General features: G+C 39.5%; 1 protein-coding gene across 1 annotated transcript in view; it reads right to left on the reverse strand.

Annotated features, from left to right (window-relative positions):
- Positions 1 to 21037, reverse strand: part of LOC140925061 (uncharacterized) — a 29812-nt gene extending 8775 nt beyond the window's left edge. The window contains exons 1-12 of the mRNA XM_073375017.1: positions 20762 to 21037; positions 20191 to 20457; positions 15835 to 16137; positions 7461 to 14990; positions 6535 to 6816; positions 5796 to 6104; positions 4636 to 4692; positions 3981 to 4082; positions 3018 to 3112; positions 1981 to 2169; positions 932 to 1000; positions 236 to 347 (exon numbers count right to left, since the gene is read on the reverse strand). Coding sequence (XP_073231118.1) covers positions 236 to 347; positions 932 to 1000; positions 1981 to 2169; positions 3018 to 3112; positions 3981 to 4082; positions 4636 to 4692; positions 5796 to 6104; positions 6535 to 6816; positions 7461 to 14990; positions 15835 to 16137; positions 20191 to 20457; positions 20762 to 20855 — 9409 coding nt within the window. The 5' untranslated portion in view covers positions 20856 to 21037. The remainder of the gene's footprint in view (positions 1 to 235; positions 348 to 931; positions 1001 to 1980; positions 2170 to 3017; positions 3113 to 3980; positions 4083 to 4635; positions 4693 to 5795; positions 6105 to 6534; positions 6817 to 7460; positions 14991 to 15834; positions 16138 to 20190; positions 20458 to 20761) is intronic.
- Positions 21038 to 24962: the final 3925 nt, after the last annotated feature.

Here is a 24962-nt window from a genome sequence, read left to right on the forward strand (position 1 = left end):
ACACAGTGTGTGCTACACAAGCTCATGGGATAAGCCTTGCTTCAGTCGGTAATGCTGCAAAGTTTTACACTATCAGTTTAGGATATCATGCATGTGTGCCAGTCTACGGTAAGTCATCTGTTTGCCTACGCTGCGCGTCGGACTTATTCAGGCAAAATATCAATCGCTATTGCTGACATTTGACACAAGAACACTTCAATAGAAAACCTTAGGAGTATCATTAACTGTAACTCACTGATGTTATTGGTGATGGCTGGATCTGCCATATCTTCCCGAGGAAGTCTTCTCGCAGCCTGAAGTGCGAACATTTCCATTAATCGAAGCACACCTGCACTTCCTGGTTTATTCTGAGAATTAAACGCGATATAACTTCTAAGTTGACTCGAATACAAAAAGTCGTAAATAATTCATGAGAGAAAAACGGGGAAAATCACTTTCGTAACCATAAAATTTCGCTTTGCGTAAAGAATAATTGATTATTTTAATATAAAACTCAATTTTTAACCGATTGAAAAACTAATAGGTGCCTCGCTTTTGCTAGCCTTTTTTCCGGGGTTTATGTTTCTAATGAAACACTGCCGCTCGTTTTTAATAATATCTGGCATCAATTAGAATTTAAATATACAGGAATATGAAGCAAAAAAAATATAAATAACTAAGTAAATCAATAAAAAAACGAATGGGAGTAACTAATAAGCAGTTGTAATAAAACAAGGCATTTCGGATCACAAGAAACAATTTCCAGCATTTATAATGTGGAAATTATAACTTATTGCCATATATTACAGAGCTTTTTACGCACTATAAATCTCCTATTTTTCAGACAAAACTTGGAGGCATGGTTCTTAAGAGTTTTTAGAACTTTGGCTTTAGATGCTCCTTTATAGCGAAATAGACCTTTTTCTTTAGATTCTTTGCGTATTTGTCATACCTTCTGGATGTTGAACCATTCTTGTTGATTAGTCATATCCAGGAGATTGCTGCTTGCCCGGACAAAATTCTGTTCAAATATACAAAAAAACTAATGGATTTCTTCATTTCCAGACTAAAGTTTTGGTGCATGTACCATAGCCTTCCTTCGGTGTAAGTCTTCCTTCCGCGTGGCAAGTTTTGGCACACGTATCTTAAGCTATGGTAAAACGGACAAAAAAGTGTGACTTATTTTGCAACATTGTCCCAAAACGAGTTAAAAAACGATGTTACGCGTTTGCTGCAAGTAGTGTGAATACTGACTTCTGATTGGATAAACTACGAGGGAGTAACGTCATACACGAAAGTTACGTCACTTGCTGCAAAACAAGTTTGCCTTGGGCCGGTAAAAACGCGCAATATACACAGATTTTATTGTAAAAAGTAGAAGTACTCTTTATTTTCTGCAACAACCTGATTTGATGCAAGACAAGTTTGAACGTGGGCGTAAAACGTGTATTATCGTTATTCAACTCGTTTTGCAGCAATGTTGCCCAACAAGTTGCAAGTTTTTTTTGCCCGTTTTATCCTGCCTTTAGTCTCCCTGCGGTGAGAAAAATTCCTTACGCACTATTGTGGATATGCATGAACAACTACATAACTGCCTCTTTAGACCCTCCAGCCCCACCCCTGTTTCATGGGCTCGTGCTTTTCGCGTTTGGGCTATAAATCCACCCAGTCCGTGACTAACAGTTCTGATTTAAAGAGGTACGTCAGAAACCTAATTCAGGGTCATTTTTGTGTTGTTATCTTTAAACTTCTTTGAACTTGACATTGAACAGGCTAATCAAGCAAGTAACTGAATAAATTGAAGATACTTTTTCTCATTTGTCTCCTTTTTTATATTGTGGTGTAATTGTCACGGGAGGTCGTCTATTGGACAGGGGGTTCCTGTACAAATTTAACACTAGAGGTAGGGGGGCGGCCGTTATACAAGAGACGTTTATCTAAGAGTGGGCGTCAATTAGATCATTTATGGTATGAACGTCTTTCCACCACAATAATTGTTACCTCTAAGTCCTCTCGTGTCATGTCCAGAGAATCAGTTTGACCATTGTGTTGAACAATGGCTGCCATGATATCTGAAGCTCGGTCCAGGTCTCCCCCAAAGATCAATGAGTTATCGATGTTTTGAGTGGTCAGCAGCGAGAGCTCCCGGATGAGGGGACTGGGGTCGGCACCACCGGCAAGCTTTCTAGACTGATGAGAGTATACATACCCGAAGTGAACAATAAACCAATAAACCCAATTTAAAAATGGCAAGAGCAGTTCATGTTCTTTTGTACTATATTCAAGTCAGCCTTACCGGCCTCATTCTTAAGTACAAAATTCAAAAGAATAGCTTATCTCAAGCGATGCTAGTCAGGCTAATTTTAATCAAAACAAAATAATCCAACAGCCATTGTTGCATTGGGTGTATGTTATGTTATTATTAAATTTTGTACGTTCGAAAAAATACAAGATTCGTTTTGTTGCTAAGACAGAGTTGTATTTTTAATTAAGGGTGAACCTGTGATGAAAATTCTTAAAACATTGTAACTGGCAGTCCCCTCTTGGGAACTGTTAATCCAATTGCTTTAAGCTATTGTATTGTTCTAAGTGAAATTTAAACCAGGAGTAAATTTAATAAAACTTTTACAAGTGTAATTTACAAATGTAGCTATTGTTTTCAGACCTTAAAATAATAGCTACACTTGTAAATTATAATTGTAAAAGTTTCACCAAATTAACCCCTGATGGAGTTTATAGAACGTTTACACTCACGTGACCAGCATCTATGTGACAAAAGAAAGTATTTACAAGAAAAGGGTTCAACTCCCACAGCACTAGTTTGGGACAGCGACATGGCCGCCGTTATATTGTTTTGGGACACCAATATGGGCGCCGTTAAATTGTTTTGGGACACCAATATGTCGGTGACGTCATGTGAAAACGCTCCATTGACTTTGTACTTCAATGTAATGCTTTTAATCTAAAAATACTTTTCTCCTTTACCCGTTTGCTTTATGTTCAGTCCGCTGAAAATTTGAAAGGTTATTTTGTTTTACCTTTTCAAATAGCGCTTGATAATCATTAGAAACACAATCACTAAAATTTGGCGGCAGCCATCTTGAATCAGCCTCACAACGTCGCTTAACGAAACCTAGTTAAAAGAAAAAAAGAGGAATTTGAGTTGGCAAAAAAAAAAAAGAAAAGAAAAAGGAAAATCAGTGGTCCCAAAAGGTTTTCCACAATAGTAGCGTATTTGTAAGTGGATAAAAAAAATTCCTATCAAGGTTGTAAGCTTTCAATATACTGTTAACAACAAAAAATGTTTAGAAGGCACGGTTGGCAAGACTGAAAACTGCTTACAATGTCATTTGGTTAAATACCGTTCAAACTCAGTTTTAATATCTGGGTAAAGACGTAATTTTCTTATGCCCGTTAGTTATTTTATGAATTTCAGCTTATCCAAATCAGGTTACTTTGAATACGCGAAAGTACAAACGATGTTGAAGTAATTCTTTTCTCCATGGGTTTGAGATGGAGCCTGTTACAATTCAAACTCTTAATTTCTAGCATATTTAATAAACTGCAGTTATAATGAAGCCCAATACACGATGTTATTATATCTACTTGTTTTTTGAGGAAGTTAACCATGCACGTAATTCTTATCATTTTGATCTAACTCAGTGACCGATAGAAATGTCGAATTAATTTATTAAGTCAAAGTTTGTCAGGAATGAAACAACGATTGTGCAGCCAGGTAGCGCTCAATATAAACTGCAGCTCCGTTGTATTCATCTTTGACGTTTTCACCCTCCAAGACCAGTCTCCTCTACTAACTATGGTCTGAGATATGGTATCAAATTAATTTTGAGCTTTGATTAGTCTAAGGCGGGGTAGGGGTTCCAAGGCCCTGAGAAAAGCCTCACCTAAATATTTTAAAGTACTCCCCAGGTGTTTGGTTTCCTCCTTGTGACCCTGACCCCGAGCCCTACGTAGCGGTCTCCCCCAGGGGTCTCCCCTACCTTTAGCTTCACGTGGACACGGGTGTCTTGAATAATGCCCGGCTCCTGTTTTCGTCCACATTATCCCTAAAGCTCTTTCGGCCTCACACTCCTCCTGAATTCCTAAAAAAATCAAAGTAATATAATACAAGTTGCAAACCCTAATTCCCAGTTGTATGGCCAGTAACCAAGCCTTATTTGAGTGAAAACGAGGCTGGGAGTAATCACGTTTTGATAGAAGCCTTAGGAACGTGATTTACAATTAAAAAGCACTGAGGGCTTATCATAACAAGGTCACCATCAGCCTCGCTTCCATTCAAGGCCAGGATACTCAGTACACAAGTGTAAAATTGTTCCGTTAGCTTCAGTCTCGTGCAGAGAAGGCAACAGTCCTCAGATGACTAAAGCTTTCCTCTAGCTACCGTAGTAATAGAATGATGTGATCATGAGCGATCAATCGTTCCTTTTCTATCTCATGCCCAATGTCCACCAGGATTGGCTCAGAGTGTGCGAAGCGCTTTTTAATGATGACTTGTAAAAGCTTTCTTTCTTCGCATAGTTGAGTAGCAAGTTTTTGGGCCTTTTCTTTTTAGACGGAATCGACAGCTCCCTTGAACTTAACCTTCTCTAATATCCCGTATTTCTTATACTCAAAGTACTATATATAATTACATACCCGATGGAGAAACTTTATCGTTCCATTCATCATCATCGTCATCGTCATGACCTCTCCCTGAAAAATAATAAATTTGATTTCTATCACTGAGTTAACAATGGGCCTTTTTAAAGGCAATGACAGCGAATGGCGCGATAAATACTTTGAAAGGGCAATAAATACTTCCAACTGGCAATAAATGCTATCAAAAGGCAACGAATGCTGTCAGATGGCAATGGATAGGGTCAAAACGTCAATAAATGCTGTAACCATACACCGAATGCGTTTGTTCACCTTCTAAAGAAAATGTTTTGCACTTTTAAACTTTGTGCATGGGTATTGTTTTCAACTCTATTGCCTTGGGAGCTCGTTTATGTAAAACTTTGCAAATTTGCAGGTTCGAAACAAGGCCGGGGACCCGTTTCTCCAAGGTCCTGGTAACTTTTTGGGCCCGGAAAGCTGTTTTTGTTTGCCGTGTTTACATTCAAGATCAATGTATCAATGGGTTTAAAAAAGATCAAATGAAACTATCCAATAACGAAACAAAATAGACTGGTTTGTGAGTTAGGAACTGTGCGACTATTCAACACATTTTGATTTTAAAATTTTTAAATTTTCGGGCCCGCAAAGTTATCGGGCCTTTCGAGAAACGCGCCCCAGGCCCCAGTTGTTCGAAAGGTGGATAGCGCTGTCCACTGGATAAATTACTATCCAAAGGATCGATAGCACAATTGTTTTTCGTGATACGTATCCTCTGGATAGCGCTATCCAACTTTTGAACAACCTGGGCCTGGTAGTCAAATGCATGTACTCGAGACTGACGTAAACATAGATAAGGGCAATTGAAGAATACTCAAAGAGGATGTCGGGGCATAATTTTTGCAGGAAAAGTGATTGGCACTTTCAGGAAAAGGAGAACTTTGCGCCATAGAGAGGTGTTCGTAGGCGTTCGAAAATAGAGCTTGTGTATTGTGTTTAGTTTTCACAGTCTGGGGATTCATACATTCTCGAAACTACAAACAATCATTCCGACGTTAAGTCGTGTGTTGATGTATACTGTATGAGGATCTGGGTGAAAGACATTCATTCCAGTTATATTGTGTTTTTTTGTTTCCTTTCTTCTTTTTCAGCTATGGAAGTCGGGCTTTGCAACTTACACAGCGCTTAATGTTATTCATTACCTCTCTCACTCTGCAGCAAATGCCTCCTGACGAAACACATCCGGGGACTAAATATATCATCCAGGGAAGGCGAGGTCTTGCACGACTCCTTACTAAAACAACTGACCAGGAAGCAGGTCTCTGACGATTTGAATGCCAGGTCACAATTTTTTTGCTGACAGCAACGCTTAATGCACATACCGAAATCGCCCACGTCACCAATGTTCGTAAAATTTCCCGCCTTTTTTCCTCGTAGCAGAGTAACGTCATCTGTGGTTTTTCCCGCAATGCATACGGGAGCTCGATGTTTGCGATGCTTCTTTCCTGTTTCTAGGAAGAAGAGAAGGAACTTTTCACGAGGACACTTTGTAATGACTATCAAAAAAATTCGCACCTCTTCAAGTTCAACGCTGAATTTTCATGTTCAAGCTTGAGATTAAGATTGCTGGATATCGGCCAAATTCCTTTATTTGGCGTTTTAATGGACGAGGCCAAGTCCAGGTCAATAACAACGCAAAAACGAACGAGGGCAATTTCCAGCCACCTTGACCAAGTCAGCCTGGTCAATAAAGGATTTAACATATGGCTAGGAACAGAACTTTTCCTAGCGGAATCAAAGCAGAAAATTCCGAGAGGGTAAGCCAACAGGACACAGCATTCGCTTCATTTTGCCCGCTTGCAGTTTGGGCCACATAATAAAGAACATTCTCGTCTACTTCTATAAATACCGTGTGGTATTCAGCATTAACTTTCACTGTACCTGACGAATCGTCCGATTGGGAGACGTCTCCAATGTTCGGGGCAACGGTGCTTTGTTCCGTTGTACTCTTTTGCGTCGGTGCAGCTGTTGTCGAGCTTGTCTGCGCATCCTGTTTCGGTGTGCTTGTTGTGTTGGTGTGGTTGTTTGTTGTGGTATCTATCGGGATGGTATGAGTTATGCTGGTTTTATCAGCAGCTTTGGTGGGCTGGGGTGCTAACTTAGCAGGAGCAGGGGTGCTGGTAGTCTTGGGTACGGTATGTTGTTCCGTTTGATTATTCTTACCTGCAACGGAGATTGCAAGAGAACTCTTTCATTTCAAGCGTTAGACAGCCTGCTTTACAGACGAGACTAAACTCTGGTTTGATAAGTCTGCCTGCGAAGCAGCGCTTAAATCCGTGTTCTATCCCCCCGCCTGAGTACCAGGATTTGAGTACGCGCCATGATTGGCCTGTTTAAAGGCCATTGTCGATCTTCCAATCAAGATGAAAGGAAGTTCGAGTTGGGGGCCCAGAACAAGGATCTCGGCGCTGCTTCGCAGACGTTACTAAACAAGGTTAAATTACGTCTGTGACGCAGGCTGGGGCGTTAGACGGTTTGCTAATTTAATGCAACGTCATGGATGAGAGGAGACAAGTGACAATAATTCCAATCGTAAGTGAGCAATTTAACCCTAAGTTAACGTTCGTTCCGCCTTATAGCAACTGGAACCTTGGACCGTCACAACGATTGTTAGCATCCCTTTTATGAATATTGGTATAACCCCATTTCCAGGCAAATCTCTATGTAAAGAATGAGAATAGAAAGAGATTAAATCTCCTATTAAAAATTGTTACGAAGCCTCTCAAGTTTTTACCAAAAGATACATGTGAAATGATTAAAACCACAATTTTCTCCTCTTAAATGAATACGCATGACACATCACTTACCCAAGACATTCGTTGCAGCCTGTCCTTGACTGTTGTTCTTTGGCCGTAAAATGTCTGACTTCTTTCCTCCATTTTCTTCATTGAAGAAGCCATTCAGACGCTTTTGATCTTCATCCTGACTACTGCTGGAAACATTTACCTTGGGGAGACCGTTCTTTATGTTAGCGTTGTTCTGAACATTACTTGTGACGCTGCTAGGTGGCTGGATATTGGTAGCAGAGGACGAAGTGTTCAACGTATCCATAAGATTCTTTATTTTTATAAAATCATTTGTTGGTGTTAAGACCTTGAGAGGTGGGGTGCCTGCATACTGCCGCCTAACCGTTGGACGAAACTTCGTCTGATTGTCGATCCGACCTGGTCCTTGTTGAGAAGCGGGAGGAACATAATTTGACACTATTCCCAACGGTTGAGTTTGGTCCGCTGGCTTCACAGCGTCTGGATTAGGTCGCGGCTGAAAACCGGCTAGCGGACGCTGCTGTGGACCGTACCTACTTGAAGCCTGATTTAAAGAAGCAGACGGTTTATATCTACTCCAGTCTTGATAATTATTACCAGGTTCCCGATTTTGAGACAGCCCCTTATCTCCTATAAACCCTCTATGAGTAGCATCAAGCTGTTTTTGCCATATTGAGCTCGTGGGTGGCAGAAAGGTGGACGCCTCTCTTGGGTATGCAGTGGGTCTGGGTTGATTTCTATTACGATAATCATCGTTGTTATCGTAAAACTTGTGCCACTGGTAACCTGTTGGCTTGTAATCGTCAAATCGTTGTGTCCATTTTGGATGATGTCGCCATGACCGGGTCCCATCCCACGGTTGTTTGTTCGAATACCAATGTGAGGGCGTTGATTTCCATCCATTGTAATTTCTGTATCTGTTATGCCAGTCATAATATGGATTCGGTTGCCGCTGGTTATTCTGGTACCTGGATCGAACCCTGTGGTACTTGTAACCGTAGTAGTACGGATACTGGTTGCCGTAAGCCCAGTATTCATAGCTTTGCCTGTCTTTGCGGTTCTTGTATTTGCCGTGTTTTTTTCGATGATGCCTCCTTTCATGATTACCCTCCCCACCATAAAAATCGTCATCATCGTAATTCTCATTGGGTGTCCATGAAGACGAGTCAAATAATCCACCTGAATCCTCATAATCCGGATCTTCATTATCATTATAGTAAAAACGACTCTTCCATCTTTCCTTTTTTCTCTTTCTCGGCTTAAATTTGGGTCGTAAGTTATATTCCGGACGACGGTTGTGATGATAACCTTTATGATTTTCTTCTCCCATAAAGCGATTAACGGAAAAATCTTGATTATCGAGTTGATGAGAAGCGCCTTTAAATTCTCTGTGATACTCTTCTGGCTTGAACTTCCACCTTCCTCTGTCATGTTCAGGTGGGGCAAAATGATCATCAGAGCCTTCTTTTTCCCGTTGAAAATTTTCGTCATTGTTCTCTTCTTCAGCGGGTCCGTGTTCATGAGTACGATGACGCCTTGGAAATTTCTCCTCTTCATCGTGTTCTTCGTCGTTCACGACATGATCTTTTTCGTCATCTGGTTCGTATCCGTCTGCAGGCCTTTCCTTGATTCTATCAATGTCAACAACTGGTCTTAAATGATGATGACGATGATGTGACCTGTGAAATTTTCTGGCGCGATAGTCCTTGTTTTCTTCAGAGCTCTCGGCTGTGTCATGATAACGTTGCTTCTTTCTATTTCTCTTCTTGTCGTAGTGATCTCTTCGTATTTCATCCTCTTTTTCTTTCCTGTCTGCCTTTCCTACTGCCTCATCATCGTCATCATTTTCACCGTTAAAATCATCTTCCTTATTCTCATAGTCAAATTCGTGATGTCTATGTTTTGCTTTCAAATGCCTATGATATTTATGTCTACGCCTATGATGAAGAGCAGATTTATGATTTTCCTCGTGGTATTTATGTTCCAAATAATCCTTTTCGTTTTCCTGTTCATCGATGTTATGTTCGGTCACGTGCCTGTGACCATGACGTCTTTCATGAACTTTTCTGGAATGTTTCGCCTCATCATCATCATCATCATCATTGTCACTGTCAGAATCCTCGCCTAAAACAACCATATTCTTCTTGGTTTCTTTACTAGGACGTTCTTCTTTATCATCGTCATCAGCACCATTCTCATTCGCATCTTCACTGTCGTCGCTCTTACCACGTTCATCGCTGTTGTTATCATTGTCGTTGCTCTTTTCATTTTCATCGTCTTTGTCATCTTTTTTACTTGTCCACGAACTACCGTCTTCACGATCACTGTCATAATCATCTCCCTGATGGGTCTCTCCTTCATTATCGTCTTCGTGTTGAACAAACCTATGCCGTCCGGTTTTAATCGCTTCGTAATTCACTTCCTTCTTTTTCTCTGCGTGTTCTTCTTCATTGTCATTTTTAATCTTTAGTTTTTCTTCTGAATCATCTTTTTTCACAGCTTCGTGGTCTTTGGCATACTTTTTGTGCTGGTTATAATCATCACTTTCAGTATGATGTTCTTGATGAGAATGATCGTCTTTGTTATTTTCAGAATCTTCGCGACTTTTCTTTGCCTCGAAAACATGTTTTCGTTTGTGGGGATTTATTTCCTCTTCGTTTCGAGTCTTATGTTTATGATGTCGTTTTCTGTCACTATCTTTTTCATAAACAAGCTTTACTTTTCCAGGAATGATATTCCCTTCCCAGTCATTGTTATCATACTTCTTCGAATGTGCTTTGTGACTGCGATGGTTATGATGTTCAACCTTTTCACCTTTCTCTGATTTATCATCGTTTTTGGCCTTATCACGTTCTTTCCTTCTCTTTTTATGGTCACTTTTAACTTTAGAGTCTTCACCATTGTCCTTATCATCGCTAAAGTCATCCTTTCTAGCTGCCGTGGCTCGATGCCTGTGCTTCTTATGATGGTGATGCACGCGTTCACTGTCCTTCTCATCAGCACTGTTAGATGTATCGTGTCTGTCATGATGGTGTGATTTCTTCTCATCATGGCTCCTACCTTTCTCATCCTTTTTGGAAAAATGGGTTTCATCGCGATCGTTACTGTCAACATTATTATCAGTTTCTTTGAGGGGGAGATGATGATGATGATGATGACGTTTGCGGGTGATGACATCGTTAGTTATTTCCTTGTGTTTGTGATGCGAGTGGTGTGTTTCAGAATCCGGCTCTGATTCTTCACTTTTGTCCTCTCCCTTATTTCTCAGTTCTCCATCACTGTTCTTTCTTTTCTTTTTAAGGCTATCTGGACTATGGTCATGCTGCTTTTCGTCAGAACTCTTCGTGTGCTTCTCCCTCGATTGTATAACCTTTTTCTTTTCAGGTAAATGTTTGTGCGGGATATCATTTGACATCATTATGTCGAAATCAGCATCTCCTATATCATCCAGGTCAAAGGACAAATCGTGCTTCGAGTGTTTTTCTTTGTGGTGGCTACCACTAGTTTTAAATGAAAACTCAACACCATCACTACCGTTCACATTACGGAAATGAGCCAAGAGTTCACTCTTGTTATCCAACACTTGCTCGTTACTGCGTTGTTTTAATGAAAGAAATGCTCTGTTATAGGTGTTTTGATTTCTTTCTGGAGGATTTGTTTCCTGCGTTCGGAGATGAGCTTTGGAGGGAAGAGTAGACGACGAAGAACCGTTCTTTTTTGATGATGCATGGAATTGCGTTGTAAGTGGAAAATGACGTGAAACTGGGGGACTTGCCGTTGTCTGTGATTTTTTGGCTGCCAGCTTACCAGAAGATTGCAGATGGTTGATAATTACCTTTTTTCGATGCACAGGATAAATTGTCTTAGTTTTAGTAGAATGAAGAGTCATCGGTTGTTTCCCTCTTATTGTACCATTGTCATTTGTCAAACCCTTCTCACGACCTTGTTGCTGAGGAATCGTTTTACCAGAAGAAGTTTTCTTTCCCGACGCAACAGAGTGTTCAACTTTATTTTTTACTGATTTTTTGCGATGGGCAAACTTCATAAGGTCATCTATGACCTCGAATTTTGAAGACACCTTAGAGAACTTTTTCGTCCCTTTTCGTCCCTTCGTCCGATTTTTGTGGCCATCTATGGATGGTGTTTTCCTCTGTTTTGCAGTGTCTTTCCTTTTTAAGGCAACGCTTTCCTTGGGCTTGTTTGCTTTTATCGCGCTCTTGTTCTCATCTCTCAAAGTTGATTTTTCTGCCCTTTCTTTAGATGTTACATTGAGATGATTTTTGTTGGCTATATGAGTTTTCACACTGACTTTTAGTTTGTCATTAGATGCTATGGGTGCCATTACTGTCTTGGTCCTTGTTAAAGTTGCTTGATTGTTGAGTGGAACACCATCTGAGCGATTCTTAGGTATCGTCTTTAGCGTCTCACTAGATGTAGGGACCTTTTTGGGTTTTGTAGGTTCTGTGATTGTCAGCTTTGCTTGATGAGGGTTTGTGCTGTTTCCTTTTGTTCCTTTATTTTGAACAATTGCTTCTCGGCTCTTAGAATTCAGAATATTTTCTGTCTTTATCGAGGGTGAAGGCTCTTTCACTTGTTTTAGGCTAGCAGCTTGTCCAGGTTCCTTTTCCTTGATGTGCATAGTTTCTTGTTTCTGTTTTTCGTCTTTCACACGACTCGCCTTTGTCAGATCACTCTTGCCTTTGACCTGAATTGGGCCCAACACATGACCTCCTTTACGACTTATACCATGATGAGTTAAACCACCTGAAACACTGTGTTCTGACTGTCTTGACACAATGTGCGATTTATTACCATCACCTACTGATAGCCCAAAAGTAGTGGACGCCTGTTTTGTATCCTTGTTCCGTGGTGGTGAGCCCATGTGGCCACCACTGGACGTCCGCTGCGCACTAGGTATCTGTCCTGTTCTGTCATTAGTTCTCACAGGCAAACTTAAAGCGGGTTGTTCTGGTTTAGTTTCATCAACGTAATCGTCGTCTGCTCCGAGATCGTCCAAATCTTCAGCAAGGTTAAGATTACTCGCAGTTTGTCCGTCGCTTGATTTCAGATATTTGACAGTCTTATTTTTCTCGCCCGATATCGAACGGTTTGATGTTTTCGATAGTTTGGTAACTTTTGTTGGCGTCAAGGCGTCGTGTTTTCTTAACTTACTTATACCACTCTTGTCGTCATGCAAGCCGAGATCGTTTAAGTCTTGAACAAAATCTATTTTTTCTTTTGTCGAACTTGACCTATTGAATTTCTGTTGCTTTCTACCTGTCCTTGAAACTTGAGTTTGCGAAGGTAATCTCGTCGCCATTTTCCTTGAAGTGTCTTGATTGGCCGACAACGGATCACTGTCATCCGACCCAAGCTCATGTACATCCTCGACAAGATTCACTTTCTCTTTAACAATGCCTTCTTTTTTGAGAGCCAGATGATTTTTTCTGTTTTTTGACACTTTTGGAGTGCTTATTTGGTAAGACAATCTCGAAAGCGCTTTTGATACCTTCTCCTCGTCATCGTTATCTGACCCAAGTTCATCTGGATCTTCAGCGTGCTCAATTTCCTCCCGTTTGGATCCTTCTTTTTGGGATTTAACAATCACTTGTTTTCCCAGGAACTTTTTATTTTGGTTTTCAGCCTCTGAAATGCTAGATTGTTTATGCGCGATAAAAACTTTCCGATTGCTTCCATCATCACCTTCATCTGATGTAGGACTATTCGGAACTTCAGCTATGGTACTTTTCTTACTAATACTGTCCTCTTTCAATTTTATGGTCTCCTTGCCTGTCTTTTGCAACTTCTTTGCTGTTTTCGAAGTTCTAGTTTCTTGAAGCAAATGTGTAGCTTTTCTTGCTTTTTTCTCATCATCATCGTCTGATCCAAGATCATCCGGATCATTGACAAGTTCACTCTTCCTTCTTAGGCTGTCTTTTTGTTTAGGACTGATCTGCTTGTTGTCTACCTTTTCCCGTTTCTTTGCCGAATTGGTAGTTTCGTGCAGCAAATGTTCAACGCTTTCCGATATTTTCTCATTACCATCATCATCTGATCCGAGAGCGTCTGCTTCTTCCATAAGGTCACTTTTCTCTCTGGTATTGTCTCTGTGTTTAAGTTTTCGGAGTTTCTTGTTTACCTTCTTTTCGCCTTCCTCTCTTGAATTGTTTGCTTCTTGATGCAATTTTGCAACTTCTTTAGAAGATTTTTCGCTATCGGCGTCCCCAGACCCGAGATCATTCAGATGCTCGATAATTTTACTTCTCTTTATCTCTTTGACATCTTCTTGGGAATTTGGATGACTGCTGTTTGCTTTAACTTTGCTTTTCATCGTCGCACTTCCGCGTTGAGGTAAAGGAACAACGCTTCCTGATTTTCTAGTGGTGCCTTCGTCAAGGTCATCTAAAGCTTCAACAAGATCCATTTTACGTTTTTTATTGTTCTTATTCAAGGACGTTTTCTTCTGAATTTCACTGTTATCTCCAGAACCTTCATCACTTTCCCCGTCACCGGAACCAGAAAAGTTTACGTCAACCGTTTTTCTGGTTGTCTCGTATTCCTCGCGTTCCCCGGCAGATACTTTGTGTCGCATTGGATTATAGGTCATCGTGTCAACGCTGTCTCCACTAAAATCATCATCGTTTCCACTAAAATGTTTATCTTCTCCACTTGAATCATAACCTGATTCGTCCTCAGAGTCGTTCTGGCCTTCTCCTTCTCCACTTACATCGTTATAACCTTTACTGGAATCTTTAACGGCTCTAATTGGAAGCCTGTGCCCGCTTAAGTAACCATATCGACCCAAATCACCATCCCCACTTGAGTCAACATCTCCACTTACGACATCATCTCCACTCATTTCCCCGTCAGCGCTTAAACCCTCCTTTTCATAACTGCTGCTATCAAAGTTTTGAGAACTTCCTATTTCGTCATCTTCCAAAAAGCTCTTCTCTGCAGAATGACTGGCAAAACTTTCAACACGAACCTTCCGGCTCTTTGGGTCAAATTTCGACCCTTTGAAGTTCCAAAGATCACTGGCTTGATACTGACGATTACCAACTAAAGTGGGACTAGAATGTCCCTCATGTTTGGGTGTTTCGTTTCCCCGTGTACGTCCATGGATTGTCGTTTCTTTTCTGGCAGGTGAATCAGGGGGTGTCACCATGTTAGACACTTCTGAGGCCTGTTTGTCAGCTCCATTTACGTTTAACGCTCTGGTTTTACTTATTACGTGAGAAAAACTGTCTTTGCCCGATGATAATATTTGTTTACGTTTTTCTGTGGCACCCATTTTCCTCAACGGAACCCTGGAATATGTTACATCTGATTTGGCAGCGATATGCGCACCAGATAAGAACGTTCGTTTAGTTTCTTTGGCTGAGCTTGACGCAATTTTACCCGCTGCCAACTTGTGCGTTTTTCCTTTCTTAGGAATATCGGTGAAATGTCTAAGCTTTGATTTAGATGTTATAGTGGAGACCACCGGCTTGGTAGTAGGCGTGTCTTTGTCTGCATCATCGGAACCCAGTTCATCGGGATCTTCGTCATCGTCGTCCAGGCTTCTGGATACCTCTGTGAAAATAATGACAAAAAGCAGTTATTTCATATATTTACAAAACAGCTTGCTCTTATGCTATTCAATTCAACTCATTTTACACTTCTTTTTAGGGCATTTACGCAAGTTATATACAAATAGAAGAAGAAAAAATGGGTAATGAGTAATCATTAGGCTACGAAGAGATAACGTACATATGTGTGGAGTGTCCAAAGTAGCGGCAAGATTGGACACCGCCACGTTTAGATAAATGACAGTAGAGAAGAAGAAGAAAAAAATGTCGCAAATTTCTCTCTAGGAATAACATCAACCTATGCGTCAGCATTATTTCAGCACAAAAAGAACATTGACAAAGTTTCACACTATTATGCAAAAGCCTATGTTGCGGTAGTCCTCACAGTAGCAGCACAAGCTTCGTATGCTCGGGCTTGTGTTTATGCTTTTGTCTAACTAGAACCTGGCTTTCATTTTCTGGTCAGTCATATAACACATAAAGAGACCGGTAAGATATCGCCTTAAAGAACATCAAGGCGGCTGGATTCAAGTACCGAGAAAGCTTAAGGCTTGCGAGCATACTGCGTTTAGTTCTTGCTTGGGATTACTCCACCTTCTCATGGGTTAAGACTGTCGAGCGAGACTTTTTAGCAAGGTAAAGCAAGGCCATCTATTACTTTGAAAATCACTTACAAACTGAAAATGAAAATGCGACCTACAAAATGCGACCTACAAACCATTTACTAGCACACCTTAGTTTAGGTGAATGCTAAGGGAGGCTATGATTAGAGTGCTACGGACGTAGTCATATATCTAAGCCGGTGTTGAAGAATTGATCCTTCTTAAAATTCAACGAAACTGACCAACCTTTGTTTCTGTCAATTATGGCAATTTGCAAACCAATTCTTGATCCTTGTTCTGAATTTGTACCGTTACCAATGGCACCGGTAACGCCAAAGCACTCGTCATCTTCGATGAAGGATAGCGAGCAGTCACGTGACCTACAGCACTGAGCGCTGCATTGGCTGGCATCTGTTGGCTGCGCACGCAGTTTATAAACATCACGTGGACTTCTCCTTCCCAGGAGAAGGACCTGGAAACTAGGTACAAATCGTTGCGGGCACTTTGGGTTCGCTATTTGAGAAGTGTGTCTGATAAAATCTTTCCTTCCTGGAAGTAAAAAGGGGAATTATAATGTACAGTCGACTCCCGATAACTCGAACCTTCAAGGGAGATCGAAAAAAGGTTCGAGTTATCGGGAGCTCGAGTTACCTGGAGTTCGAAGAAAATAGCCGAGAGTAAAGTAAAAAACAGTTTTTACTGCACAGTGAACATTTTAATCACATTTAATTGTAGAAATGTCAAGTGAAAATTAAAAGAGCCTTCCAGATATAAATAAGAACGTAACGTGACAAAACATAGCCTAAATTTACTGTTTTGGGAAGAAAAACTGCTTCACGTTAGCCTCTGACAATCAACATCAGCCTCCACCAGTAAACTATACTCCTACAACACATCAATAGGAAATCCAAAATTTAATGATTCGGACGCCCGTAGACGGTTTTTTTCCCGACTTTTTAAGGGCTCAAAATATGGTTCGAGTTATCGAGGGTAAAACTATATAGAAAATGACCTGAGGGGAAACGAAAATTGGTTCGAGTTAGAGGGAGTTCCAATTATCGAGGGTTCGAGTTATCGAGTGTAAAATATCAGTGAATGTATGACGGAAATCCAGGGGAAATCGATTTTGGTTCGAGTTAGCGCGCGGTTCGAGTTAGGGAGGGTTGGAGTTATCGGGAGTCGACTGTACTGACAAGAAAAAAACATAGTAAGTGAAAGATTAGTATGGAAACCAGGAGTTTGGATTGAATGAAACCAAGAAGAAATTTGGAGAACGAGACATTTGAAGAGAACGTATTGACCCCATAAAATGGTATAGGCGATGTACCAAACATTGATATACTAAGGGGCTGGTTACTAGGACGGAGGAAGATCCTAGAAGGCGGATTGTCCTAGCGCCATATTTTTTTCCGTATTCAGTTTACGAGCAAAGTGTTTTACCTGTCGCTAGCGTTAGGATCTTCTTTCGTTCGCTGAGAGGTAGTAAGATGCTTGTTCTAGGAAGATCCTTGCACCATGTAACTACCTTCGCTAGGAAGATTATAGTACTTGGGACAAACCAGACAAAAATGGCGGCGGGTCGTTCAGTGGGTAATCACGGCGATAAAGGCCAGTCATTTCGTTTGGGGTTACTACGAGCTGATTATTGTGATAATTCTGCTCAAAGGTAGTCAGTTATTAACGCTAGTTAAAAGTGCAGAAGGGCCAAAAATGCATTTTGTTTTTGTCGCCCACCATCTCTAATTCCCTCTCTACTGGGTACCAACGAAAAGTTGTTCCGCCTTCTAGGATCTTCTTGCCTCCAAGAAAACAGCTCCCAAGTCAAGATATTTATCCGTCAAAAGGGAAGCTGTTCATGTTCATCTTTGTTCGTTTTGATTTCGCTCTTCTCAGAGTAAGGGAGAACAGATTCAAACCACAATCGCTTTGCCTTCGAGTTTAAAATTCGGGGTAAATTGATAACAGGCGACTGCTTTCTCTACTGCGCCATCATCACGTACCAAAAGAAGAAATTAGAAACTATTTTGTAATTAGTATTGGCGGTTTTCATACGAATCTATGCAGACATTTTCCTGCTTAAGGGAGAGATTTATTTCGCTGTTGTGCTACTTTTCTTAAGAACACAGCCCTGTTAATTAATTAAATCTCTCCAAATTGACTAATTAGTTGGATGTATATGGTAATTGCAGCGACCATCTTGTTCTTATCCGTTTTTCATTGAGTTATAATAATAAATCAATACAGGAGTTGTAAATAATGATTCAAATTAACCACATATGGGTCGTTCCAAACAATTTTGTTTTTGAATTCAAAGTTGGACTTTTATTTGCTTGGTTGGCTACATCAAAATAACAAGTTCTAATAATTTTATCACTCAGTTCTATACAGCCACCCGCTTGAACCACCAGGAACTTTCAAAGCATTTTACGCTTCTTAGTTAGCACCTCTTAAATTTTTACACTCTAACAAAATGAAACGGTTGTACAAATTGCATATGATGGCTTTAAGGCGCAATTTCATGTTAAGTGCCTAAAAGCCTATCTTCATGCAAAAACGCTTATGTTTCGGGTTGATTTTTACACACTGAGTTGGAATAAACGACTGTTAACTTTAATTAGACCCTTAAGAATAAAGTCCTTTAGCATGGATATATCCTAAGCAGGCTGGTCATCGATAATGTTTAGATTGATAGTAGTTGAAAAAGAACTTTAGCAAACTACATTTTGATACTTTTTTTGGTAACTCTGGAAGCAAGACAGGCACAGAGAGCGCACAATTTGCCAATTCACATGATTCACAACATCAAATTGAAAAGTCTAAAAACAATTTCCAGAACACCCCCACCTGTTGCAGACACCCCCCAAAATCACCTTTCTACACTAAACAACATTTCAGCTAACAAAATACGCACGCGTAACCCTGAGATTGCACATTTGACGAAGTACCGACCTACCAGAGTTAAGTTTCTTCCAGAGAAATTTTTTCTCCTGAGAGGAAAGAAAGCAACATAGCTTCAAACGGACTCTTTCAGAAATCAAGAAATTTTAATTTCAGAGCCAAATCTCTCACATAAAGAATTCACTGTAGAGCTGCCGTTTTAGGCACCATGTAAAAAAGGAACTATCATTGTTACTCATCATTATGTTAACTTGAAAGGTGTCTATCTGTAAGTAAAAGGCACAATGCCCATCATTGTTGCCTGTGCAGAGTGATAGATTTAACAGAATTCATCTGAAGCAATAAAAGAAACGAAATTTAAGAAAATTTAAACAGCTGTGGAAACCGCCACCAAACTGAGTATACCATATAAATAACAGCTCAGAAAATGAAAAGATAACACAGCAAATACGGAAGGAGGAACGGACGGACAAACGTGAAATTGCAATGGTGTTTTTTGACACCCTGTTATTTTGAGGTTTTAACGTTTATTGCTAAACTCCAAGTAGTGGTCTATTATCAACGTTGCCTTCTGATTGGTTGAGCTACTACTAGGCTATATGTTATAGCCCACTATTAGCGAAAAGCACCGGCTTTGCAAACCAAAACAATGGCGACTAAAGTTGCTAGAGCTAAAGCTAAAGTTGTTTTGTCTCGATATTTTTGACCAACTTTACTAAAACAATTATTCCTCTCACCCTCATGGCCTCTGAGTCAACAGCCCATTCGGGCTCGAGGAATAATTGTTAAATATACTGCTTGGGAGATATATTTGTTTGACACGAAGCTGCGATTTTGCTATTTACAAGTAATTTTCAAGTTCCATTGCGAATAAGGCCGCGTAATCGGCATTAACAGACAGTTTGAGCTTCACGTATACGGCAAAGGACAAACGTAAGATTCAAGTTGAGAATTTCTCAAAATAGAAAATGAGCAGATAAAAAAACAATTCTTATGGATAAAACATTGCGTGAAGCTACTTATTTATGTGTAGAAATAACGAACAGTAAACGACAAGTAAAGGGAAAACTTGGTCACTTGGTACAAATTCGCGTTTGCCGTTTGATTTTAACTCTCTAAAAACAAAATACACTAGACAGCGGTGACGCAGCCTCTCTAAGAAAGAATGGAGAATTTTTGTAAAATTGAAGGTCCTCACTTCACTTCAGATGTGCCGTATAAAAACCATACATTCCCACGTATTTTCTTTTCAAAAATGTTAAATCAATGAAAATAAAATACAATAATTTTTACACCATGGTTATCATCACAAAGACTAATACTTCAAAGAAAAATTTTATCAACGCATAAAGCTGAAAATTTGACAGCGCAATAAACAGCAACTGAGGAAAGTATTGCACAATAGCTTTCATATGAATGGTCACACCATAGGATTTCATCAATAGAAACAAAAGTTAAAACTACCTTGTACAGCAAAATAAAAAGGCCAACAGTAGCTTCCATTTGAATGGTTAGAGTTAGACAGAAAGACAAGTAAGAACTACCTGGAACAGCATAATCAGCAACAGCAAAGGAAAGTACAGCTCTCTCTCTTTCACTTGGAATTAATCAACTGTTACATTTAAAGATTTCAACAACAAACTCCAAAGATCGACAGAACATTCGAGAAAGAAACTCTACTATTTTAAAAGTACTATATTTTACCTGTATTTCTCGAGCTTCGTCCAATTTCCCTTTCATCGTCCATTAACAAGCGATCCAAAATTCTATGACAAACTTTAGGTTCGAAGCAGGACACACCAAAACAGTGGAATCCTTTGGAGAGAATCGCCAGCTCACAAGTTTCATCTCCGCAGCAAAGATCCACGCAGTCCTCAAGGCTAGAAACATTTCCAAATGTGCGGAAACTAAAAGCATTCCTGTTTTTGGAGGCTTGCTGGTTCGTGCATGACTTTGATTGAAGTTGGGTACCTACTAGTCAAAAACAAAAACAAACACATGTTGGTCAAGTGAACTCTTTCATATCCAATAGTGTCCACAATTAGTCGGTCAGAAAATCGATTTGCAAGATAGTGATAAAAAAATGCCAAACCGCTTGAAAGAGCAGCTCAACGCTCTTCATTCGCGCGGCCACACTTATGGATTTGCTCCAAAGAATCACAGAATCACAATTCATCACGTTTAAAGCTCGATCTTGCAAGATTAATGGGCACCAAAAACAAATGGAAGAGAAATCCCTCAAAGAAATATCAACGGGCTTCTTTAAGAGATTTACCGTTGGTGACTGCCGCGGAGAAAAGAATCGCTAACACGAAAATCCATCTATGAAAGTTGACAGCATGTTGTGTCATTCGTGTGAATTTCACCATAGAGCATTTATGAAGTGTATAGATAACGCCTGTTGGAGGCTTTTCCAGTTACACAAGCAAAACAAAACACCCTGTCACCATATTATCCGACGCCCTCGCTACGCTTCACCATAATAGCACTTGAATATCCAACAATTTTGAGCAATGTTCGCTAAAACTTGAAAAGATCCTCGAGTTCTCAATTTCCCGCGCTGGAAAGGATGGAAATCGACATTACGTAATTTTCAGGTTATTTTTGTAGAGCGACAAGTGTTTAAGGCAATCGGCCAATCACAACGCAGTATTTTTATTGTCTTCATGCCCGGCGATTTCCTTTCTTCCGGGTGGAAACATTCTTGGTCGATAAGCTAATAAGGAAAATCTTCGGACTTTTAAGGAGTACTATTCAATTTTTTACGAGCGAAATCTATACCGATTAATGAGGAAAGAGGAGAAATATTTCTCTCCAGGGATAATTCACGCAACTTTGACATAAGCGTCAAACGGTAGGTTTTTCCTTCCGTCTCAAGTCAAAGACGAATTTGCTATTCGTTCGAATTAAATGAATTCGATCTTTGTTCAGTGGTTCTGAGTACAGTTCAGTGATTTGATGAAGGTTGCTTATCCGCTCCACGAAGCTGAACGATAAGCAATCTTAATTGAGGAGAAATAAAAGCTTGTAAACTATGATTGTTTTTCGTATAGCTGATTATCTAATAAAATTAATCAGTATATCCACAGAAACTGTTGAAGACTACAGGTGAACCCTCTTATATCTCGGGAGATCACACAAAAGAACCACAAGCTTGCTTTGCGGTAGAGACAGCCCTCAAGAAAGCGGACTCGGAGATTCTCTTTGCTCCCCGTGCCGTTTCGACGGGGGTATCCTTCTGTTGACTTTCTAGATGAAAAGGCCGAAATTACTCTTCTATTCTGGGACTGTAATAAGTGATAATGTTGTGGCTTAAAATACATTGAGAAAAAAATTGCGGTTGCGTTGGTTTTGCTCATTGACCGCTTACAAACGCTAACGACAATTTTATCTACCAATCAGAAGTCATTTGTGTCTCGCTTGGCGCTCAGTTGCTTCCCCAAGGTTGAAACCCTCAAGGTGCCCGCGAACTAACTTGGAGTGCTCACCTGACTCTTTTATTGGACTGTGCCAGAGTAGTCACATCGTTTTTATTTTACAAATATAAACAGCAAGACCGAATGCAATTTTTGCAGCCACTGTGGTGGACTCTTCACGGTAAAACAAATCTTGCCATAATTATCCAAGCGCGCCATTCGATTCAACGAATTGTGTTCGTGAAAAATTTTGTTGAAAAGACGCGTTCTGTCGGAAGGAGGAACCGTTTCATGCAATTCTTCTTTTTTAAGGGTAGTTTTTGATGTATGTACCCTGTTTGCCCGACATTTTCGAGCGTACTGGGAAAAACAAGAGTTGAACTTCTAACTTCTCACTGAGTTCACACAAGGAAAACTTTTTTTTTTTTTATCTTTAATAACATTTATTCAATCGACAAACAACAATCAAAAATACTTACAAACACTACGATACTTACACTACTTACAATACAATATTTAGAATACAATAGACTAAGGTACTTACTCTGTTTACAATGTAAAGACTTACAATACTCAGTACTTTCAACACTACCTACTCACTACTCGCACTACAATGCACTATTTACAAGCAGTTCTAATTAGTAATTGAACTTCAAAACCACTATTTACAAAACCAAACATTCACGGTAAACGCACTTATATCTTAAGTGTCTTAAAGAGACAGCGATTGTGAAGCAAAAGATACACCAGGTTAATGCTGGAGAAAATGAGCAGAGGATCGAGATATACAAATGTATACAAAATCAAAGGCTTACTGAAATAAGGAGCTCACATTTTCCCATTTTTTTGGTAAAATGGGACCTGCAGTGGTCTCTATGTGGTAGAATGATTTGAGGTATTGCAGGAAGCCTGCTATCTTTGGCGAGGTTTCCCTTCTTTTGCTAATCCAGATGTAATTTCTGGCTAGAAGGAAAAGGAAATTAATTTGCTGGCAGTTTTTTGAAGAATCCGGCTTTAGACCAAGTGCAACAAATATATCTAATGTGTAATGTTCCGGTGTAATGTGGAGCAAAGTCAGCTTAAGAGATAAACTATGCCAGAAAAAGGCCACTTTAGGACAAGACCAAAAAAGACGAAGAAGTTTCTCCGGTTCATTATTACAAAAAGAACAATTTGGGTTGTCTTTTACGCCAATTTTTGTTAAGAAGTCGTTCGTTGATATTCGTCTATGTAAAAATTTATATTGGAATTCAATAATTCTTGTACTTTTAGTATATTTAGCGGCCAACTGGTAGGCTTCCCGCCAATTAATCGCCTCCACATCATTTTCGTTGCAGTCTTTTAGCCATTTCTGTTGATTATGGGATGGTAACTTGCATTTTGTAGAAAGCAACTTGGTGTATACAAGTTTGCTCGCACTTTGGCATTCTGTTAATCTTACTACAAAGGTTTCATAATTGTTGCAGTTTTTGATACAGTTTGTTTTACATGTAGTCCAAAGAGATTTTAGAGCAGACACTAGTCCGAAATACTTTAAAAGACAAACTTTGAGGCTGTATTTTTGCTGCAGCTCAGCTAGTGATAAAAATTTGTTATGTTCATCTTTCAAATGTTTCACTTTCGTAACGCCTCGATCAAACCATTCACGATAGAAGACGGGGCAGTTATCGATTCTAATAAGTGAGTTGTACCATAAAGTTTGTTCAAGAAATTGTTTCTCGGACGTTATGTTTTCATCAAAATTGACTTCCGCCCAGATTGAAAGTATCTCTTTTATAAAGTTATTCTTAATCTTGAGATTCTCAATGGTATCTTTCTTGTTTAAATTACTAGTGAGGACTATTGTGCCTCCAAATCGCTCTAACTCTATATCAAAAAAATATTTCCATTTTCCCTGGTTCTCTTCATCCAGATATTTTTTAATCCATGTAGCTTTCAGGGACTTGTTAAAAGACTGTATGTCTATCATTTTAAGTCCTCCATTAGCATAATCATTTGTTATAATGTCTCGTTTGATTTTATCTCCTTTTCCATTCCAGAGGAATGAAAAAAATAACTTGTTTACTTCTTTGATAATTTTCACATTTGTATGTAAAGGTGAGAACACATAAACGAGCTGAGAGGCAACCAGACTTTTTAGGACCGTTATCTTTCCAACTAGGGTAAGTCTACGGTATTTCCAGCAGCTCAAACACAAGGAAAACTAAGAAATTGCGGAATGAATTAAAAAACCGGGAAAAGAAAACGAATGTTAATTTTCTAGGGTTTGCCGGCTGGCCAACTATTGGTGAATGAGATGTTATCGCACTAAAAACCATTCACCATAATTTATTTCTTGATGTTAGAATTTTTGTTCCGTACAAAATATTAAGAGCAATATTTGCCTCGTGCGCTTTCGAAGTTGTTAAACACGGAATAAAATTAGTGCAATCTTTTTATTTATAATTTGTCGATCTGCTTGTAAAATATACAAATCATACGGTAATTTATACAAAAGTAGGTAAAAGGTACATGTACAATTAAAGCAGAACAATGTATCAGTATATAAATATATGACAAATTTCACATTGTCACATATGTCGGACGACATAAAGTGCTATAGGTGCCTTGATAAAATCGAGTTAATTTCACTAAACTGGGTTATAATGATAATAATAATAACAATAATAATAATAATAATAATAATAATAATAATAATAATAATAATAATAATAATTCCGTTATTTACCCTTGGCAGCATTTATAGCACTAATGCTAGTGGGGCCGAGCACACTCCCTGAAACAAATAATTCAAATTGAACTTTTAAACAGGGTAAAGCATCCAAAATGGCCGCAGGCAAACCACCGGGCTATTTACAAGCATGGCCGAGGATTTGAACTCGGGACTACCGTGAACAAATCCAGCTAGCAGTCAAAGCGAGACTTGAACTCGGGGCCTCCGATTTGCAAGTTCAACGCTCTAACCACTCGGCCACGCTGCCGTTAGTTCTCGAGTGCTAACATAAATGCGAGTCAAATGGTAATAATAATAATAAAGTATGATAATAAGCTCTTTTTCCT

The sequence above is a fragment of the Porites lutea genome, chromosome 14 (assembly GCF_958299795.1).
Source record: "Porites lutea chromosome 14, jaPorLute2.1, whole genome shotgun sequence".
Taxonomy (NCBI): domain Eukaryota; kingdom Metazoa; phylum Cnidaria; class Anthozoa; order Scleractinia; family Poritidae; genus Porites; species Porites lutea.